The sequence below is a fragment of the Acanthaster planci genome, linkage group LG01, assembly GCF_054643075.1.
Source record: "Acanthaster planci isolate LZ-2023a linkage group LG01, COTS_SCS, whole genome shotgun sequence".
Taxonomy (NCBI): Eukaryota; Metazoa; Echinodermata; class Asteroidea; order Valvatida; family Acanthasteridae; genus Acanthaster; species Acanthaster planci.
This window is the reverse complement of record NC_141777.1, coordinates 37,593,576-37,613,057: the sequence shown is the minus strand read 5'-3', so window position 1 is coordinate 37,613,057 and position 19,482 is coordinate 37,593,576. Positions and strand designations below refer to the sequence as shown.

Here is a 19,482-nt window from a genome sequence, read left to right as displayed (position 1 = left end):
TTGAAGACTTCAGGGACATCCGACACCTAAACTTTCAGATTTAGGGTGGCTGATGTTTTTGATACAGTGAGCAGTTTCGTGACCACATGCGTGCACCATCTTTTCCACAGGGCAAAAACAACAGGTACGGTATTACTAGACGCAAGTGCATATTGGAATAAACACAGGATGACTGGAAGTGCAAAAGTTTCTGATTGACCTGCATGCTCAGCAATGCATGTTCTTTTTGTCCTGTGAACAAGGTGGCACAAAATGACCGTGAAACTGCTTATTACATGTACACATCACTGTGCCATCTGAACATTGTTGCTTTCATGTCAAGAAAATACTCCTATTTTTATTTTAAGCCTGATTTCTGTCAGTGTCCTGGACTGTTCCTCATCATTTTGCTATGGATAACCCAACCCCCAAAATGCCTTTGAAGCAGATAGTCCAAGCATGCTTCACACAATTGATGTTATGTGGACCTGATTTGTTCGGGGGTCTACACAGGATGTAAATGTGTAAAACAAACTCATGGGATTTTTAAAAAACGGCTCTATACCAAGAATATTTGAAACAGTTTCTTAGCTTTATTATGCTGGACTTCACTCATTAAGTAAGATTTGTATACTTGAAAATACACAGTGTTGAGTTTTTGTGTTTACATCCTCACCATTGAATTCCCCAAACACAGAAAATTGACGGTGAAAATGCTGTGCTTTGTGAGGAATGAAGTTCACCTGACATAAGCCCCTGAAGGTGATACGAATATAAAGTTCAGGGTTCACACAGAAGGTAAAGCATTCTGAACAATTTCCACAAGATAATGAATCAAATACAAATGATAGCTGACATTATTTTTTTTTATTACAGTTATCATACTGCCGTAGTCTTTAAAAACAGGAACATAAACTGGTCAAGATGTCATTCGTGGAAGAATCCGGGCTGCTTCTATACGGACCAGAAGTTCTAAGCAGGTAATGTTACACGTACTACTCTTTACAACACTCCCAAAACTTGTTAAATTTTTCCGGACAATGCACTTGTGTGTTGAGTGTTCTCTGTGCTCAAGGGTGGATGCTGTTACAATGATGTGCAAGGTAAGCGATCACGCAGAACTATCTCCTCGCATCAATATAAGGCTGCAGATTTTGTCATCTTTGAATACATCCTACAATTAAGCTTAATGAGTCGTTTGTCGACCCGGGCAAATTCATTGAATTCTCTACTTCAAAAGGTATACATGTACAATGTTGACTTTATTTCTACAAAAATGCCCTCCCTGAAACCACCCTAAGATCAACAGCAGTGGAAGTTGAAACGTGGAGACATAGGGTTTTGGACACTTTTATTCACAGATGTTTCTTCAAATAAAAGTTTGACAAAACGACTGATTTTGCTGGATCGCATCACATATTACTTAAAAGTGGAGCAGTTTTGACATTTACATACATCATGATCTGGTAAAAGGCATCTATAACTCACTGCAAAACTGACAGTCTCAAAGATTCATAGAAGAGGACTACACACACATCTCACACACCTAACTAACTGAATCTCACATGTATATCGCCCAATCACCCAGTTAATACATGGACTAGTAAATGACAAATGTGGGAACTGTAACCATCAAAGAAACGCTCTGCAGCTCACCCCATAAAATAAATCTTCATTCATTTTGTGACCGCGAGGCTGTGCCGGCAGTCATGGCTATGGCTGGCAGTAATGTGTGTGCTAATGGAAAGTGATGACAGTAGCTAGCCATTACCTTCGTTATCTGCCACAGCTGAAACTTATGTACCCAACTCACATTTCCCGAGACTTCTTTCTACGGTGGTATTATGTAGGTCTCGTTGCCTACGGACGCAGTAAAAATCGCTCCAATTCAGAACAGTTTAAAGACGTTTCTTCATGCAACAAATACTGGCAATTTAGAAGTTTTTTTTCAGAAAACAGGAAATTTGTTTTGTATATCTGATATGCACACACACACACAGGATATATGAACAGACACGCAAAAAACAAGAAAAAATAATAACAGAAAGCATGATATATACAACAAAAATTTCAACTCCAAACAAACCTCACCACAATCCAAATGCTGTGGTAATGCTATGTGCAGGTACTGAATCACCAGTATCATTGTGTCAAAGTCCATTTTATAAAACAAACGTTATGAGAAAGCAGATTATAAATACTAAATGCATGTTTTTGACAAATCCTCAAAAAACAACTCCTCTCTACAAAAATGAGCATAACAAAAGTATTTTTGGGATAAAATATATGCATCTGAAGCTCGGACGGATAAAACAATATCACTTTTCAGTTTCAGTGGAAGAGTTTTAAATTCATCATTAAGAAACAGGATAAACAGAGGTAGGAGTTTGAAGGGATCCTTGTTTTGGTTTTATCCTCCTTCATTTGGGCTCTGTCCGGGTTTTGTCTGAATAACTGCGACATAAACATTACCACAGCATCACAGCGCTATGCACACCGACGTCTTCTTTGCCTTGGGAGACCTGCTGCTGTTGTTGGTATTAGTGTTCTCCGGGGCTGGCTCACACCTTAGTCATTCAAAGAGATAAAAAAAGGGGAGGAAAAAAACGATGATGATATAGAATCCGCCAATCAGAGGACCTACCTTTGATGTTGGCTCCAACCCACCACCCTGTTATCTGATGCCCAGTACTGCCAGTTTTAACGATCAAAAGAAAAAGAATTGTGCCACCAATTGCCACCTATATTTTCAACAAGAACATTCTTTTGCCCATGTAGAAGTGTTAAATTCATGAGACCAGTTGAACATGTTTTATTCACTGATACCTCCAAGAAATTAGCTGCAACCAGTGCACTCGGACTGGGTAGCGGGTACGAGTGAGCTTTGAAAAAAAGATGATTATTTTTTGAAAGGATAAATGAAGCCTCTATAAACTTGGCAGCGTAATTAAACCATCACTTCTTGGCAAATAAGCATTTTTGTCGTTTGAACGTGCTGAATTTGCTCAGGTTATTTTTTAGATGTGGTGATGCATCTGCTTGCGTAAAGCCAATAAACATTCTGTTACAAACAGAATGATTTGAGTCATTTTTCAAATTACCTTTTCTGCCTGCATCGCCACAAAAAATTTGTTTGCCAATGTTACTTCGTGGGAAAGCATGAGAACTGTGATTTTTGTCATAATTTTTTGTCAGTACACAGAATTGATTTCCACATGCATCTGCACATAAGTGCCGATGAGAGACTGAGCTAGAGATGTGTGTGCACGAATGGGTAAGGTAAACGCCGGCATATTTATTCAATACTTGAACCCTAGCCAAGAAAAAAACTAATCTAACAAATTAATAACTCAACATTACATATTAATGAACTCCAAAGTCATCATACAGAATGTAGGTTTTCAGAGATTAATTTTCAACTTGACTGACTGCAGCATGCAATGTAGTACGAGTACAAGACATGGTCGATATGGTTTCACTATTCTTTCATTTTCAGGTTGATGAAATCAAACGCATCTCTTACATGTACCAGCAAAACACATGGAATGTTGCCCCTGCAAAACGTTGCAGTTTCATCAAGTTAGCCACATTTACATGTGCAATTTAATTAAAGCCGACAAGTAAACAGAAAAGCTACAATCATGGGCGTCGCAAGGAAATAATTTAAAAGAAAAAAAGAAAAGAACCAAATGTAAACAAAAGACAAAAAGGGAGGAGAGGGGACAAAAATTGCCTCGGAAACCCCCCCCCCCCATCCACTGTTGATGGCTTGTCAACTGGATGCGGACAAGTGCTTTGCCCCTCCCCTCCCCTGAAAAAATCCTGGCCACGCCCATGGCTACAGTAACTAAAATGGAACAAAAACAACATATCACCAGGTGCACATGGGAGCCACACAGCATGCAAAAGCTAGTTGGGTGTGGGGGCGCCAAACAACACTGCTGACATCGTCTGGGACAACCATCACCAGCGTGACATCCCCATCACCACCACAGGTCCATCCATCCATGCAGTGACAGGATCACAGAGATCAAGAATAAAAACCCGGCGATACTTACTTTACTTACATAGGGGGTAGGAGGTGGTCGATCTTTTCACCCTTCTCCAACAGCTGCTCCATATCGCTCAGCTTGTTGACACCGTCGATGACGCACTGGACCTGCTGCACCTCGGTGGAGCCCAGACGGTCCAGGTTGGAGATGTCGTACACACCCCCGACGGCCTCGGTGAATTCTCCGCCTTTTGTGGGGATAGGAGAGTGTGCGGGAAGGGAGAGGCAAATGAATCAATGGTAAATTTCAATTTCTGCCGCTAAAATCAGCTTTGCTTGAAACATTCTCTCCATGGCCACTGGCAGTTTTTTGGGTTTAAGTTGCCTTCCAAAAACTACTGAAAGAAACTACTAAGGGTAAAGAAGGTGAAATTTAACCATTTCCACTGAGTGAAACTGGGAACTATCTCGGACACCCTTTTGCATAATACACCTATTTCATGCTGACAAAAGAATGGAACAGGCTTCCTCCAAGCATAACTCCATCTTTGATTCTACTGCATATTACAGAGTACCGAAGGATGATGTCATTTGGAACCAGAAAGTGCTGTATATTGAAAGGAGTGCGCATGCATGGCTCAAGCACTGGTTCTTGCTCTAATGCCCTTTTCCATACACAAGTGTGCGTGTGATGTACTCACTTCAGTACTCTTTGCTTCTGTAATCTCGCTGGTAATTTCTTGATTAATATTTGACTAGTGTAACCCTATTAGTTGCCAGTGAATTGCGCGTAAGGGTTGCTGCTGACTATTCCAACATCCAAACCAATCTGACAATCTGATTCATAGAATCCTTTCATCCACTAGGTTAGGTTCAATGCAAAGACCAAGATATCTATATCTCCTTTACACAGTGATCCCCTTGACTTTCATGTAACCAAGCTTTCAGAGACACGGTTTAAGATCCCTCCGAGATTTCGAGTGCAACTTCCAAAATGGCTGTCTTACTTGTTCCTCGTTTCTGTAGCCTGAGAGCCTTGCAGATCTGGTCCAGGTTGTAACGTTTGTCACTGGCCAAGAGTGGGAAGCGGGCATGCACGCTGCAGCGCACCCCGGTGCCCAGGTTGGAGGGGCAGGTCAGAATGAAGCCCAGATGGTCGTTCCTCATGAACTCCTTGCCCTCCTCGGCCATGTTTGCCTGAAACTGTTCCAGGACAGATCCCCCCCAAAAAATACCAATGAATACGAAAGACAGCTCTGTTTCTATGTTTCATTAAAAGACAGCTCTTATGTTTGTTCTAGTTCTGGGTTCCACGTTTGATTCTCAGTTTCAATGCCAGTTACTGTTCTGGATGTTTCCAATACAAACAAATAACGGACAAAAACTGAATTAATTGAATCTAATTGCCTTGCAAATTGTGACTTACAACTGCTGTTCTAGAGACTCCTTATGTGTAACACTATTTGATGAGGAGTTTGAAAAAAATACCAGCAGTTTGCACACAGCCACTTAGTACTAGATTTTTATAAATTCATTGGGCTGAAAGAAATACATGTACAGAAAGAACCTACAAAAACGGATGCAAGCAGGTACTGTCCATTTTAAACATAAACTGCTAACTGTCAGAATTTACAACTTGGAGCTTTAGAGGACACTCTTGGCTTGATGAAGTTTTTTTATTTCATCTTATTTGTACATGTCCATGTATGTCCCAAGAAACATGAGCATTCAAAATGGAGTTTGTGCCACTTTCCCCTGAAGTTCCCCTCACTGTCCTCAGCATGTTTCTGTGTAAGGTGCTGTCAGCATCTCCTTTGTCATCAAATTGTCACAGTGAAATACATGCTTTCCCTTTTCAATAAAAAATCCAGTGATCAGACTGAGAATGTGGCACCAACTCAAGTTTGATTGCAGTGAAAAGAAAAGCATCATCGGGCTGAAAGTGTGCTTTTTCACACCATGCGAGCTCTAAATGCCATAGGTTGACATTTTATGTTTAATGGACAAAATTTGATCGCACCATTTTTATGGAACACATTGCACATAAAATGAGCAGATGTTTTTATCCCGCATAAAGAGATTTAACCTTTGTAAAATTAGCCAGCAGTCTTTAAAAGATAATGTAGTACTACTGGTCAAACAGTCCAAACATAACTGATGGTTTGGCTACATGGAATGAGTAGTTTTTGTCCAAAAATTGAAAGGTTTTCAATTTTTTAAAACTATATTCTGACATTCAGCCTTTACACTGCAACTTGTTTTTTTATTTCTAAGTAGTCTATTTACAGGCCTATGTAATTCTAGAGGTCACAAACCTGATTGAGTCCTTGACAGAAGAGCTCAAAAGTGGCCCGCATGTCACCACCTTTCCTCATGGAGATGATGCGCAACTGATCTTCCTCGTTGACCCAGACGAGGAATCGTTTGTCTGTGGTATGCCTGAGAGCAAATAAAAAACCCAAACTCTGTAAGAATCCGAGAAATAGACCACTGTGGAAACAATTTTTGTAACGGCTAGAATTTGCTTTGCATATTTGTAGTATGCATTAGCTTCTGTTTCCGCATTGCATATCTGTGGGCTGATAAGAATGTTGTAAAAGGATATTGTCTTTAGTCTGTGAATAAACATCGAAGTTCTTGTGGTGATACCTAATTTCTGTTTTATCATATCATAAACCTACTGTTCATTTCCAAGCTGATTTCCACGAATGAATCATTCTTCTTTGTGAATCATTTTTCAGTGTTAGTTAGATCTTTAGGTTTCCTTGTTCCAGTAGGTTTGATCTACCATCCAAACACCTGACACCTCTAACTGCTAGTTGCCAGAACAGATGAAGCAAAGAAATGACTCTGTAAACTGCCCAGAAACTTGTTAAAATGCCCTCCCTTGGCTATTGTATTTAGGTGTGGAGGCAGCGCAGTAGTCGGAGTCCATCACATGTCCTTTCACAAGTCCCTTTAACAAGTCTCTTTACAAGGCCAGTCATAAGTAACAGGGTGAACAATGAAAAAGGAAAGCTTTCATCACAGCTCTTTGAACAGATTACGACTTGGCTTATAAGAACCGAATGATTTGTGATGGACTGGCAGGGACTTTTAATGGACTCGCCTGGAGCACTGCTTCCCCAGATAAAAGCCAAATAAAAATGACACTAATGACGACAATGACAAAACAGAACCATTAGAGTGACTTACCAAATGCCACGGCCATCAGGGAAGTCTCTCGCCATTCCGCCGCTGGTGAAGTGACGGGAGATGGGCCGCTCAAACAAGAAGTGATCGTCAATGAGCTGCTGCTTGTCTCCCTCACTCAGAGTTTGAAGGGAGTAGTACTTACCCTTCAGATCTCCACTAAATTTGTCAAGTGCTGCATGTTGGTAAAGATTTCAAATCCACTTTACACTTCAGTAACCTTTGAGAGAGTATGCATGCATGGGGGGCTCTCTCCACCCTAATGTCTCGCAATATTTGATCTCCCTCCCCCCCCAAGGAAAATCCCTTTGTTTGTCCCCCTTCCTTTCAGATTGGTGCTACTTCCACAGGCATTCATACCACACTGTGCATCTTCTCTAAACATCTGAAGGAGACATCTCTAAAGTTTGTGATCTGCCAACCCTTTGTAAATTGTAATTTTAGGTACCACAGACACTGAAAAACTGTAACTAGTTCAAGTATTCAGTATTTCAGCTTCTTTACATGTACAGGAGGAAGGCAACTTTCTCAAGGAAACCACAAAAGAAAGTATGTGGAATGTGCTTCATACCTCGCTGAGCGATGTTTTCTACCTCCCGTCTTTCCGCACGGCAAATGAATGGAGCAAGAGCGAAGCCTCGGATGTTGCGGCCTGTGCGAATGCGAGAACTGATGACGTATTTCTCGCTGAGCTGGCCTCCCTTGAGTTTGCTGAGGTCCATGTCTGTCACATGGTTGTCTGTGAATGATATGCCCATCATGCAAGAGCAAAGCCAAGACCATTGTTTTAGCAAAACCTCAGCAGAGGAGACCAGATTCTTAAAAGGCACTATATTTGGGCTTTCTGGCTGACTGATTCCCTGGGCAAATTGGATGTAACACATCTTTAAATGCAATAGGGATGTGATAATGTTTAATGTTGTATTCCTCACTGAAATAATGTTCTCTCTTTTGTGTGACGTCATGAATTACCTGTGGGCTTGAATCCATTATGGTAGTCTTGGATGATTGGATCTAAAAGCTCTTTGAAAACCTCATAAGTATGTTCATCACCAGCAAGGATACCCAGGTGGAAATCTGCCAGAAAAAGAGTACATGTACATGGTTGTATTCGGAGCAAATTATTTCCCATATTAAAATATGATTTTTTTTAAAGAGATACCAACTTAACATGAACAATTATGGCATAAAAATCATCACAGGGCACAACACTTGAGAGTTTTACACTTGCTTCATGGCAAGCACATCAATAATAACAAAAAGTTACAAAAGGGGACCTCTAACTCAGTGAAAAAATATGATTATGTCAGCATGAAAAGGTGAGCTGGACCCTTGTTCGTTGAGATATAAATCAGTGACACAGCACAGAACACTTTCGATTTGACACACAAATGAAACACTCGTAAGATAAACTTTGATCAATTTTCATTGTAGTCAACTTGATGAAGCCAAAAAGTCAAAAACCCTTCCAACAAGCAACAACAATCATTTAAATGAACCGACAAACACCACTCAAAAAAAGTCAAGGACCACATATATTTTGTGTATACCTTTTACATGAGATATTTTACTGCATAAATGTGCATTTGTTGTTTTGAAACATTTTTAAAATTTTTTATTCCAATGGGAACACCATCTAGGCAGACAAAAAATGAAAGAACTAGACTCATTGCTTGGAAACATTACCAGATAAGAAAAAAGTGGTCCATAACTTGTTGAGTGGTATATTAAATGTCAAAAAGGCAATATCTCAAACTTTTTGCCATTGGATTTATGAAGAAGATTAACTTGGGCTAACCGTGAACCAAGATGTTTGGTAAATTCTTATTTAAGCTCGGAGAAACTGCTTAGCGTACAATGCTCATAAAAAAAACAATATCAGAGTCACATGGTGAATAAAAGTTGGAATCAAAAAGTACTGTAATGACAGTGGCATGTGTGAATAGTTTAAGGGGCATTTCCAGGTCATATGTCAAGGGGTGCAAAACTGATTTTTTTTTCAAGAACGACTGAACAATTTTGTATCTGTAAAAGAATCCAGAACCCTACAGAAAGGTGGTGCACACCTTTATAAAATGCTTAGCTTTCAATTACAAAAAAAATTACCCCACCTGGCCCCATGCACCACTGGACAATTTTTCCTCATCATGGTAAATTGCAAAAGATAATAACATGGCATATTTATATAGTGCATTCCAACACGGAGGGGCTCTCAATACACTTTATAAATCATACCATATTATCCTTGCTCATTGGGCTGAGAGTCAATCCTATAAACTCACTGCTGAGTACACAACCACATGGTGCGACCATTTCAGGTGCCGTAAGATTAATCAACCAAAAATTACTCTCACCATCTGAGGTACCTGTTTATACTTTTGGGTGGAGAGAGGCTAGTGTAGTGAAAGTTAAGTCACTTGCCCTAGGTCACACTCATAATGTATGCCCCATAGCAGGATTAGAACCCTAACCGTGTTAGACAACATGCCCTTCAAGGAATATGACAGAATACAGGTAAGAAAATCAAGTCAAGAAGAGAAGGTAAAATCAAAAAAAGCAAAGGAATTTAGGGCCATGTATAAGGAATTACATATTAAAATACAATGACAAAAACAAGTGAACACTTGGAAACAAACGTCACACAAATTAATACATTGCACTCCGAAGTCTGATGTTGATTTCCCATAGAAAAGCTAAGAGAATAGTTGTATGATTTAATAATTTGGATATAAAAAATGAATACCACCGAGTAAAAGACAATTCAACACAAAGTATGGTTATTAGAGGTGGTATCTTAGAAATCCAAGAAACTTATAAAACTAATGAAAAACTCAAATTTTTTGAAGTTATACTAATAAAAAATGCTTTCACTTTTATTAAGGGTAACGTCTAAAAAAGTTATGAAGGACGGCACGAGCAACCCATCTGGTAGTGCGAAAAATAGGGTGTTGTACTTTTTAAATAAATTACGACTTTGCTTTACTGCACAACTATCCAGTCAGACACTAGTGTCATGATTTCTCTGTTTTCTCACTGATTGCTTTCTTTTGTTGGTCCTACCTGCGTTGTCTACTCCGTTCTGAATGACTCTGTCCAGGGTGAATCCACTCTCCGTCTGCACATCCCTCAGCTTGATGTACAAATCCTTGGTGAGATGCTGAGACAGCAGCGATTTGTGACCATCAAAGTTGGGGTAATCATTCGCGGCGGTGTACTTCTTCTGGAAGAGGCTTGCCATGACTGCAGAGGATGAGCGGGCAACGTTCCCTCTGTGAGATCGGCAACCAAGTTAACGAATGAATGGAGTTTAGAAAAACTTGCAAGCTGATTTTCAGACACCTCACTTGACAAAGTGAGCCGTGTTGAAGGCAAGGACAGCTAGGAGGTTTGATCTGACGCGCTTGACCTGTTGGCCGTTGCTGCAGCAACTGTAAACAAAACAATCTTGAACTCGCGTCTTTATGCAAGTTCGGCCGGGTTACAATGCTAGTGCTGGACTTTTTAAACGGAGTATCGATCGCACGCAATCTAAGTAGCGTGGCATCTACGCACTGATCAATGCCTTCCTCGCGTGTCATCGTCTGTGAAAAGCTACGCAACGTCTTTAACATTAGGCGGGTGGTTGCTATGTTTCGACCTCCCAAGCCAAGCCCACAATGTATTAAATTCGCGGGCTGAATAATTAATGGCCATTGTTATTTTTTTCACAGTGAGATGTAAGGCCCTCTGGAGAAAGGTGAAGCCCAGGACAGGCTAAAACAAAGGGCCGATTCGGAGTCCATGGGGACTTAAAGTTTCGACCAGACGACGATTGCCGCGCTCTGCGTCAAGAGAAACCATATGAACAAAAAGAATCGTGATTAATTATCCTCGAAATGGTGGAGCTCACAGACTGTCATATGTTACTTATTCTCACTGCATTGACCGCAAATTTTCACTTAATGTAGACTTGCGTGGTAGGTGCAAACATCATTATATTGTAATGTAGTTTCTGTGGCTAACTAATACCAAGCTATAAGCCAAACTTTGTGCCCAAGGATGGTGTGTAGTAATGCTTCTTATTCGCTTTGCGCCTAACAGAATGTGGAAGTTGATTGAACGTGTGGCAAAAATTGTGCTGGAACGCCGAACTATGGCAGCCCACGTAGGCCTACTGATGAAACTTGAAACTTGCTTAGCGACTGTCTGGGATAGTGTTCCCAGTTGTGAAAGTAAATCAAATAGGCCTACTACTATCTTTTTGAATTTACGTGGTACAGATAGATCGAACTGTAGCAGTCGAAATATCATTTTCTGTGAGATCTGAGAAGGCACATCTACAAATTGAAGGAACGATGACTTCGAGTTTTTCTAACCCTCCGTTATCACCTGATTCATCTATTTGATCTATTTCAATGATGTTAGAAGACTACGTTTGATGCATCTACAGCACAGCAACGCATAAAGGTGCGTCTACGACTACATGTACGTTTAACACCTTTATGCATTATGTGACAACAATTAGTAGTATAGGGATTGTCGAACGTCAAATATTTCAAGTGTTGAGTATTTGTCAAGGTTTTTGCATTCGACGCGTGGGGTTAGTGGTGTGGTCTGTACAGCCCCTGATGATCGCGAGCTACATGTATGTCGGAACACTGGTACGTTTATAATGTTTCTGTGGGTCGCAACCCCTTCTGGAAAAAAGCACGGGTGGTTGCCAAGAACATCTTGAGTTCCAGAACACTGCCTGCAGTTGCACTGGATGCATCAGTCGTTGACAGAGATCGTGTATAGCGGCGCTACACGATCTTTGGTTATTATTAAAGTCAAAAGCGCCGTTCTAGTGAGGATGGGCCAACAGGGTAATAAGTAATGCTTTACTGTTGTTGGAGGCTGCAATTTTCAGCGTTTGCTTCTTACTTTGAAGGATACATGGAAGTGGCTGTACAATGTTAGCAGCAGATATGATGAATCGTTGATAATAATAAATTCACTCATACCATATGTATCTTAACAATAATGGAACTGGAAAGTCTATAGGCCCGAGTGGTGTTTAGTTTCACCAGAATGGTTGTTACACCTTTGGCACTAAAAATGCCATACAAACTACACTTTCAACTGCTAACACGTGCTTTTCTGGACTGAGGCTACGCCAAACACATCAAATGTTTGGAAAATTTCTTTGAGAGGAACATAATGTTCTTCGATTTGGCCTATAGGCCTATGTAACTACCGGCTAGAGGCAAGTCATCAGTATAAAGTAATCCACGTAACACTAATGTTGGTGCTGCATTACCAACTTGAGACCAAAGGGTGGGTATAAGTCAAAACAGACCAATTGCTGTTGTTATGACCGTTTAGTGAATATCGCCGGGTTCAAGTGGTGTTTGATTACATGGACATGTATACGCTTGTGCTCAGTCTTGGAAAATATGACTACCATTAGGAGTGAAGCCACGAATGAGAGGAATTAGATATAACACCATAAGCTTGCATGACAAGAACGTTATGATCGCCGCAAGGATGCCGATTTCCTTTTTCCACCGACCCAAGTGCAGAAGAGTTAGCTTAACTTCAACAGTCGAATGACGCCTAATTGAAATACACAATCAAATTCCCAGCTACTTTGAAATTTTGCGACGAGTGGGTGCCAAACGAAGAGGACAAGCATGAACGAGTATATCCCTTCGTACGCATGTGATGTGTTGTCACGTTTGAGGTAGTGTCCTGGTTTTGTTTACAATAGCGTGCTGACTTAACAAGGCCTGCGAATTTAGATTGTTAGTATTATTTTGAATACTTGGCGAAATTGTTGAAGAATAAAAAACCTGCATTGAACTTAAAGTGAGGTATTTCAGTGAAAAGCTGTGACAAAAGCATTCCTTTGTCATTGTTTGCTCTGTTACTTTATGACTAGCCTTGTGAAGGGACTTGTGATGGACCCGAATACAACACCGACCAATAATGCAAAATTATGGAGAAAATGTGCACCTATGGGCGTGGTAACCCAGGATGAACATCCATCTATACGACAAAGTCCCAAATTGAGAATAAGGGAATGTCACTGTACCATAATTGGTGTCTTGTCTGACGCTTGTAAGTTCCATTTAAGTCTATTTTGTCAGAGATCTATTTTTCGGAGGCCGTAGATGGGAAAAAGCTTACATCAGCAGTGGTATAGCAGCTAAGAAGTGGATGCAAGTAGGTCTATCGGTGTGTGACACAGATACCACGATTTATTCGATACAACTCTGCCATTGTTGGCGTTGTCATACAGCTGTATGTACAAATAGGTTTACATTTTATGCGCTTTTATCGCCATAGTGCTTGTGGTACCAGCAATGCACACCTTTGTGGGAGGTGGTAGCTTTGCTGCGAATTCAAGGTTTCGATCCGTTTGTGAGCTGTTCTTCTACCTCTTCCCGTGATTCGAATGTTTATCGACAGATATAACAACTGCCGCTGTTGCATTTTGTCCTGTACTTCGAAAATGCTGTCTGTAATAATGACCAGTTGATCGATCGCCGATGTTGTTGTTGTTGTTGTTGTTGTTTTGTTTTAATGGCGCTTTCAGCAACTCAGGCTACTTGCGCCAGTGACTGTACGTTTATGCATACACTTTTATTAATCAGCATCACATTACGGAATTAGGAAGAAGGTCCAGTTTTAGAGGCAGGAGAAAACCTGCGAGAGCGAGTATGGGCTGGAAACCAAATGCACTTAAAGCCTGGGCCAAGCCGGGAACCACTACGCTAACCCGCTCCCCTTGATCGCCGATGATCGCCTGGCATCACTTGTATGCGCGAGGGTAAGTTGTGTGTTCGTCTGGATCCTTTGTACGAACAACTGTTTCAGAATGCTCTCCTCTTTCAAGTGGGTGTGGCACGCAGACTGCAGTAGAATGGGGAGTCGTCGTACGTATAGTGACGTATTACGATAGCCTGATGTCTAGTTTCGCACTTATCTGGCTTCCAGTGGAAGTCCACATGCGCATATTATGCTCAGGAAATGTACAGTACGTACTTCATACTTCCCGAGCATAATATGCATATGACGCACGTCGTTCTAAGCGGCCTCCTTTTCCGTTTACCGCCACGAGGGAGTTCGTGGTATAATTCCGAACAGTATTATTTGTTAATTGTTGAAGTCTCCAATACATGTACTGAAGTTGGGTTTTGTTTGAGCTCATTGAATGAGTAACGTGAAGTCAATGTTGGTGGCCTATGACAGGGGTATGACGGCGCATGACAAGGGTAGCCAAAATCCGGTTCTGTCTCCTGCGCGATACGGCTTCGAATTCTGAGCAAAAGAGGCAGCGGTGAAGAGCCGTAGCCAGTGTTCGATATTTGTGCATGCCGTAGTCTCACATGGAGACCCACAACGTGTGTTGCCAACACAGAGTACAACATAAACTGTTGAAAGTATTTCTTGTAGGGGTTTTCCTGAAGATATACCCTACATACTTTGCAATGCTCGTTTGTAATGACACACGTGATAAAGCTAAAAGTGCAAAAGCTTTTTTGTTTACTTTTGCAAGTTAATGACCGTCAAGATGGCCTTTTGTTCAACGCTGGCTTCATAATTGTGTGTTTTGCATTCTTGCTAAAACCCCGATTGCAACAATATCATGATTATTTTGCACGAAGAGAGGAAATAAACGAATTTTTACTGCTCGAAAAAGGCTACTGCATATTTGATAACATAACATCACTGACTCACAAAATAACCCATCAAAAGTCTCGTTTCCGTCACAAAAGCTCATTGGCGTTCCAGTGAACGACCCTGAACAATAAGCAAACTAAGTTGAAGAAGTTGTGTTTGAAATTGGGCAAGAATCTTCTTATTTCTCATCATGACTGGCTTCCACCGACGAGGTCCAATAATTTACGTAATGCCAACACTTTGTCAATCCCGAGATGCCAAACTAATGGATACAAATCCAGTTCAAACCCTTCTCTGGTCAAACCACTGAATGAGAATTACAATGTACTTGTAATTTTCTTATTGTAGATTGTGTGTCCTATTTTAATTGTTTATAATTGTAATAGTGACATTTTAAAGAACTTTGTTTCGTTTAAAATTTTTAGAATTTTTCTAATTAGCGCTTTTATCTGAGTAAAATCTTTCTTTAAGATTTTTTTTTTAGCAATTATTAGTGTAAACTAGCCCACAATTCAGCTTCTGGGCTTGAAATAAAAGAGTTGAAATAAACCATAATAATAATAATACGTGCAGTGAAGCAAAATAACAGCACTTGAGATCACCGAAGTACCTGGCTGCTCGCAGTCGGGGAAGCAAAGAAGTGAAGGCAGGTGCATGGCCTCGATGGTCTTTTATAATGAAAGGACCCTACTCGTACTGCGTAGGTGCAACTGCCAATAAATAACACGAAGTCCCGACTACAACATACCTTATGTCACCCGTGGTGGAAACATTAAAATACAGTACATGTTCATGTAGATAAGGGCTGTAATAGTAAGGCATACGGCGAGACATATGGGGTTGTGGTTTGTATTATGTATGTTATTACGTTCCCCTGAGGGGTTTGCAATTTGTCAGTTGGCGAAATTATTGTTCTCGAGGGGAAATTGTACCTCGCGGTTAATGGAATGCTTCAATGTTCGTATTGCTCTGTTGATTACGATGAGCTTGCTTAGTGAGGGTAGGTATGGGGCCTACTTATTAAAGTATAATGTAATCAACATACATGTACTAAGATGGAAAGCTTGCGGTAAGCACCATGCAATATCTCTTTTTGAGTCTGAGTGGTTCTGTTAAGAACCGGAGAGGCTCAACGTTTCGGACAGTGTGCTCTGTCCGTCGTCAGGAGACTGACGACGGACAGAGCACACTGTCCGAAACCACACAGACTCAAAAAGAGATATTGCATGGTGCTTACCGCAAGCTTTCCATCTTAGTCGTCTGTCACCATGAATAGCTTGAAATCCCAACATACATGTAGTTGACATGATGTTATTATGCCTGTATCATACACCGTTCATCATAGCTCCGATCTCACAACGCTACGCTACTGAGATCCGAGTATAGGCTACATGTATTTTATGTAGATTTTGAAAGAGCAAAGAGCCTCAATATATCTTTCATACTTACTTATTTGTTGAGGGAGGGGTTTATTCAGGACCGGCTATAATTTTTAAAAGGTTTGTTTTGGATTAAAAGTGGTTTGCTTGTTTTAATGAGGTTGGTTGCCAAAGCGGGTCGATCAGAAATGAGAAATAAGAAATTTAGAAGGGCGCGTATACAAAGCTAACTGTACTCAGAGGCCCAGCGACATGGAAAATTTAATGTTATCCGCATAAACAAGAGTAGTTTGGCCTCCGGCATTTCCGAAGGCAGTGACCCATGCCACGCTGGTACCGTAGATTATGGGCTCCATTCTTATAAGAATTGATTACAAGTCGTTCAACAGTCGCGTTTGTCCTCCATGAACTCCAATCGAAATCCATTAGTGTGTCTAAAGTATAAATAACATAATTTGCAGATTTTCAACTCATAACGACTCGACAAATTATATATACGATCTCGAAACTTTATTATGCAGTGCAATACATGTGCACTGCCATTTTACGGTAAGATCCTATGGCGCAGTGTGGCGCAATGAAGATACCGATAAATAGGGATTTTTTCGTGTAACGATCTATGGACTTGGCTTGATCAATTATGCATTACACTAAAAATGTATCATCGTGAAATATTTGAGTTCTCTACGTTCTACAATTAATTTGTGATGTTAAACATCCGACAGCACCATCCCTCGAAGTAATGACTACTTTTAGTTTACTACTTTTTATTCAGTAGTGGATCGGTGCAAACGACGGAAAATTTACTTACTTGCCACATCTTGTCCGTAAGTTGACGAAGGTGTCCTTGCCGTTTAGGACACTACTTGCAGGATACTCCCAGTATCTAACTGGTTCGTCCTGCGAGTAGTTGTATCATTTCTGATTCCATTTCGATTCGTTCGCTCATTTAGTCCGGGCAGCGTATCCAGGTCAGATTTTTTTGGGGGGGGGCAAGAGGGGCGTTTTCAAAAATAGAGGTCCAATATTGTTCGTCCATCAACGAAATTCCCTGCAGCGGCGTTTCAAACGTTTGGCACTATCCATTAAAAAAAAAAGACAACACGTCTCAAAATTTGCCCGTTTCCCCCAGCTATGGATACGCCGCCGTCTTTCCCACTCTAAAGGTCAATATTGACCACACATCTAGCCTACCATGATTTACTCACAGCAAGACTTGAAGAAAGCTATGAACTTGCAATATGCAGAAACCCGACACCCCCTGCATTGATTGTTCGAGCCTGCGCAAGAACACCTGCATTTTAATGAATTTGACCCAGGTAACAACGCTTTTTTCCACCCGTAGAAGCGGTACAACCGTATTCCTATGAGGTACTCCTCCTCAATGCTCTTCGGGTTCATTACATGTCTCCTCAGTGTGCATCCAGAAACATATTCTCGCTGTCGGCATGACGTCACTACGGCCTGTTAACGCACCACAAGGGGGGAAAAATACCTCTTCGCGCCGTTGCACGCTATGGAGAAATGCAACGAAGTTCCCGGATGTAGGATGCATGATGCCCGATTTTACCGTCGTTGTTTATTATAAGGACAGTTTTCATGCTTTGCAAAAATCACTCAGGAGTCCAATGCCTTGAACAGAAGTTTTTTTTATCATTGCAAACGCACGACATGGCAGTAGCATTGGAAGCGAAAGGGAGCCTGAACATAACTTTTATGAGTAAAATCCACACGGGGCCTTGTAATAATCATATGTTATGCCTGGAAAAATTTGGCGGAATTTCCTGAAATAGTCCAGCAAATTTCCCCAACGGAAAACATACAGGAACAACCTCCGGATTTCCTCCCGGCGAATTCGATGCCAGCAATTTGATCTGAGCACGTAGATGCCGTGGCTGCGTACAACGCACAGACGCTGCAAGGGACATAGCAATATCATCACATTTTAACGCTTCCAGAATGCAGGACGGGTGGATCGCGATGCGGACCTCCGAACTCGACTTTACATTATGTGCTACTGAAGAGCACATTCTAAATGAGCTCGCGATGGCAATATTGAGAATATGTAATGAGCAAACGGTGGGTTGAAAATAAATACTCCCATACTAAGTCTTGTCCCCGCTGTAGAGACAGCCCTTAAAACGAAAACATAGGGTTAACAAAATAGAATTCACTGTCGGCTAATAAGAAGCGCCTTTTTAATTTATTACGTGCAGGTAAAAATTTTTGGTCCGGTTGTAGGTGCATGTGCTACGCAGGCTCTTGAGGTAGGACGATGTACAAATCTCAAAGTTCAAGTTCTTCAGAAGTTGTGCACATATTACCCTTTACCATCGACTTTTACGCATTGGAGCAGAGGCGCTGGTCAAGTGCGGCAAAGCTGTATTCAAATTCAGCGCAAAAAAGAGGAAATCTGGTAATTCTTACCTAGAAAATCCTGGTATGCAGATAAAGTGCCAGTTCGTATTTTCAACCGCGTTCTAGGTCTGTAGAGTCCACACGTATTATACTCCCAACATGCAGTGAACGACGATCGACGCGTCACTCACATTTTTAGCTCACCGTCCGCCTGCGATCAGTGTCCACACTGAATATGCAGATTTCCTGGGCGCGCGCCGTCCAATCAGCGACAAAGTGATAGATACACAACCCTGTAGATCTTCTGTTTAAAGTGTTATCACTAATACGTTGTATCACAAGCTGTGAGAATCTTCGGAAACACATTGAAACGTGACAGGGTAAGGTTCAAATCCGGCGCATGGAAATCCAGCCCATGGAAATGAACATGCAATCTTTGCCCCCCCCCGCCATAAACCTAGGGCTCTTTCGCCACACCACAGGGAGAGGGTAAAAGTCACAATATATCGCTCCCGTAAATTAAAGATTCGCCCACGACCGGTGTAACGTGCAGACAGCGGGGTGAAGAGACTTACAGAGATACATGTAGTAAGTTACGTTAGCCTTAAATCTTTAAAAAAAAATGTGTTTTATGTGAACTATACACGCACGCCAGATCACACCGAACATTAGCTCATGCATTAAAAACTCTTTCAGATGTGATTTCCGTTTAGTGTTGTCCTTTATTCTCGCATCTGAACTCCTTCCTGAGTTTTCTCAACATGGATTTGCTGATTGGGATGAATATTCATGCTCCACTCAACAGAGTGAGATGAATAATAATTCCTGCGTTTCCTGAAACAGCCGACCTCCGTAGTGGACCCCATAGAGGGTAACATGTTCACAATGTTTGTTTTGCGTCGATCTATCGATCTCAATTGTTCCGTCTCCTGGACAACA

General features: G+C 41.2%; 1 protein-coding gene across 3 annotated transcripts; it reads right to left on the bottom strand.

Moving 5' to 3' along the window:
* Nucleotides 1-552: 552 nt before the first annotated feature.
* On the bottom strand, nt 553-18,774 carry LOC110980603 (arginine kinase-like). 3 transcript variants are annotated; one of them, XM_087136746.1, is made up of 9 exons: nt 18,613-18,774; nt 10,223-10,431; nt 8,135-8,239; nt 7,734-7,901; nt 7,166-7,337; nt 6,286-6,409; nt 4,978-5,173; nt 4,038-4,218; nt 553-2,546 (listed from the first exon to the last, which is right to left on the bottom strand). In XM_087136746.1, the coding sequence occupies exons 2-8, from the start codon at nt 10,398-10,400 to the stop codon at nt 4,043-4,045; spliced, it is 1,119 nt and encodes a 372-aa protein (XP_086992872.1). In that variant the 5' UTR covers nt 10,401-10,431; nt 18,613-18,774; the 3' UTR covers nt 553-2,546; nt 4,038-4,042. The 3 variants fall into 3 exon arrangements, with proteins under 3 accessions (XP_086992872.1, XP_086992862.1, XP_086992868.1); XM_087136736.1 differs by having other exon boundaries at nt 4,047-4,218; XM_087136742.1 differs by having other exon boundaries at nt 4,047-4,218; nt 10,223-10,402; nt 18,613-18,765.
* Nucleotides 18,775-19,482: the final 708 nt, after the last annotated feature.

Excerpts from the sequence above, each read along its gene's own strand:
- LOC110980603 (XM_087136736.1), bottom strand. The coding sequence starts at position 10,400 with ATGGCAAGCCTCTTCCAGAAGAAGTACACCGCCGCGAATGATTACCCC. Across the intron at positions 6,410-7,165 it reads CCTGATGGCCGTGGCATTTG|GCATACCACAGACAAACGAT; the intron begins GTAAGTCACTCT and ends ATTTGCTCTCAG. Across the intron at positions 5,174-6,285 it reads TCTGTCAAGGACTCAATCAG|TTTCAGGCAAACATGGCCGA; the intron begins GTTTGTGACCTC and ends GTCCTGGAACAG.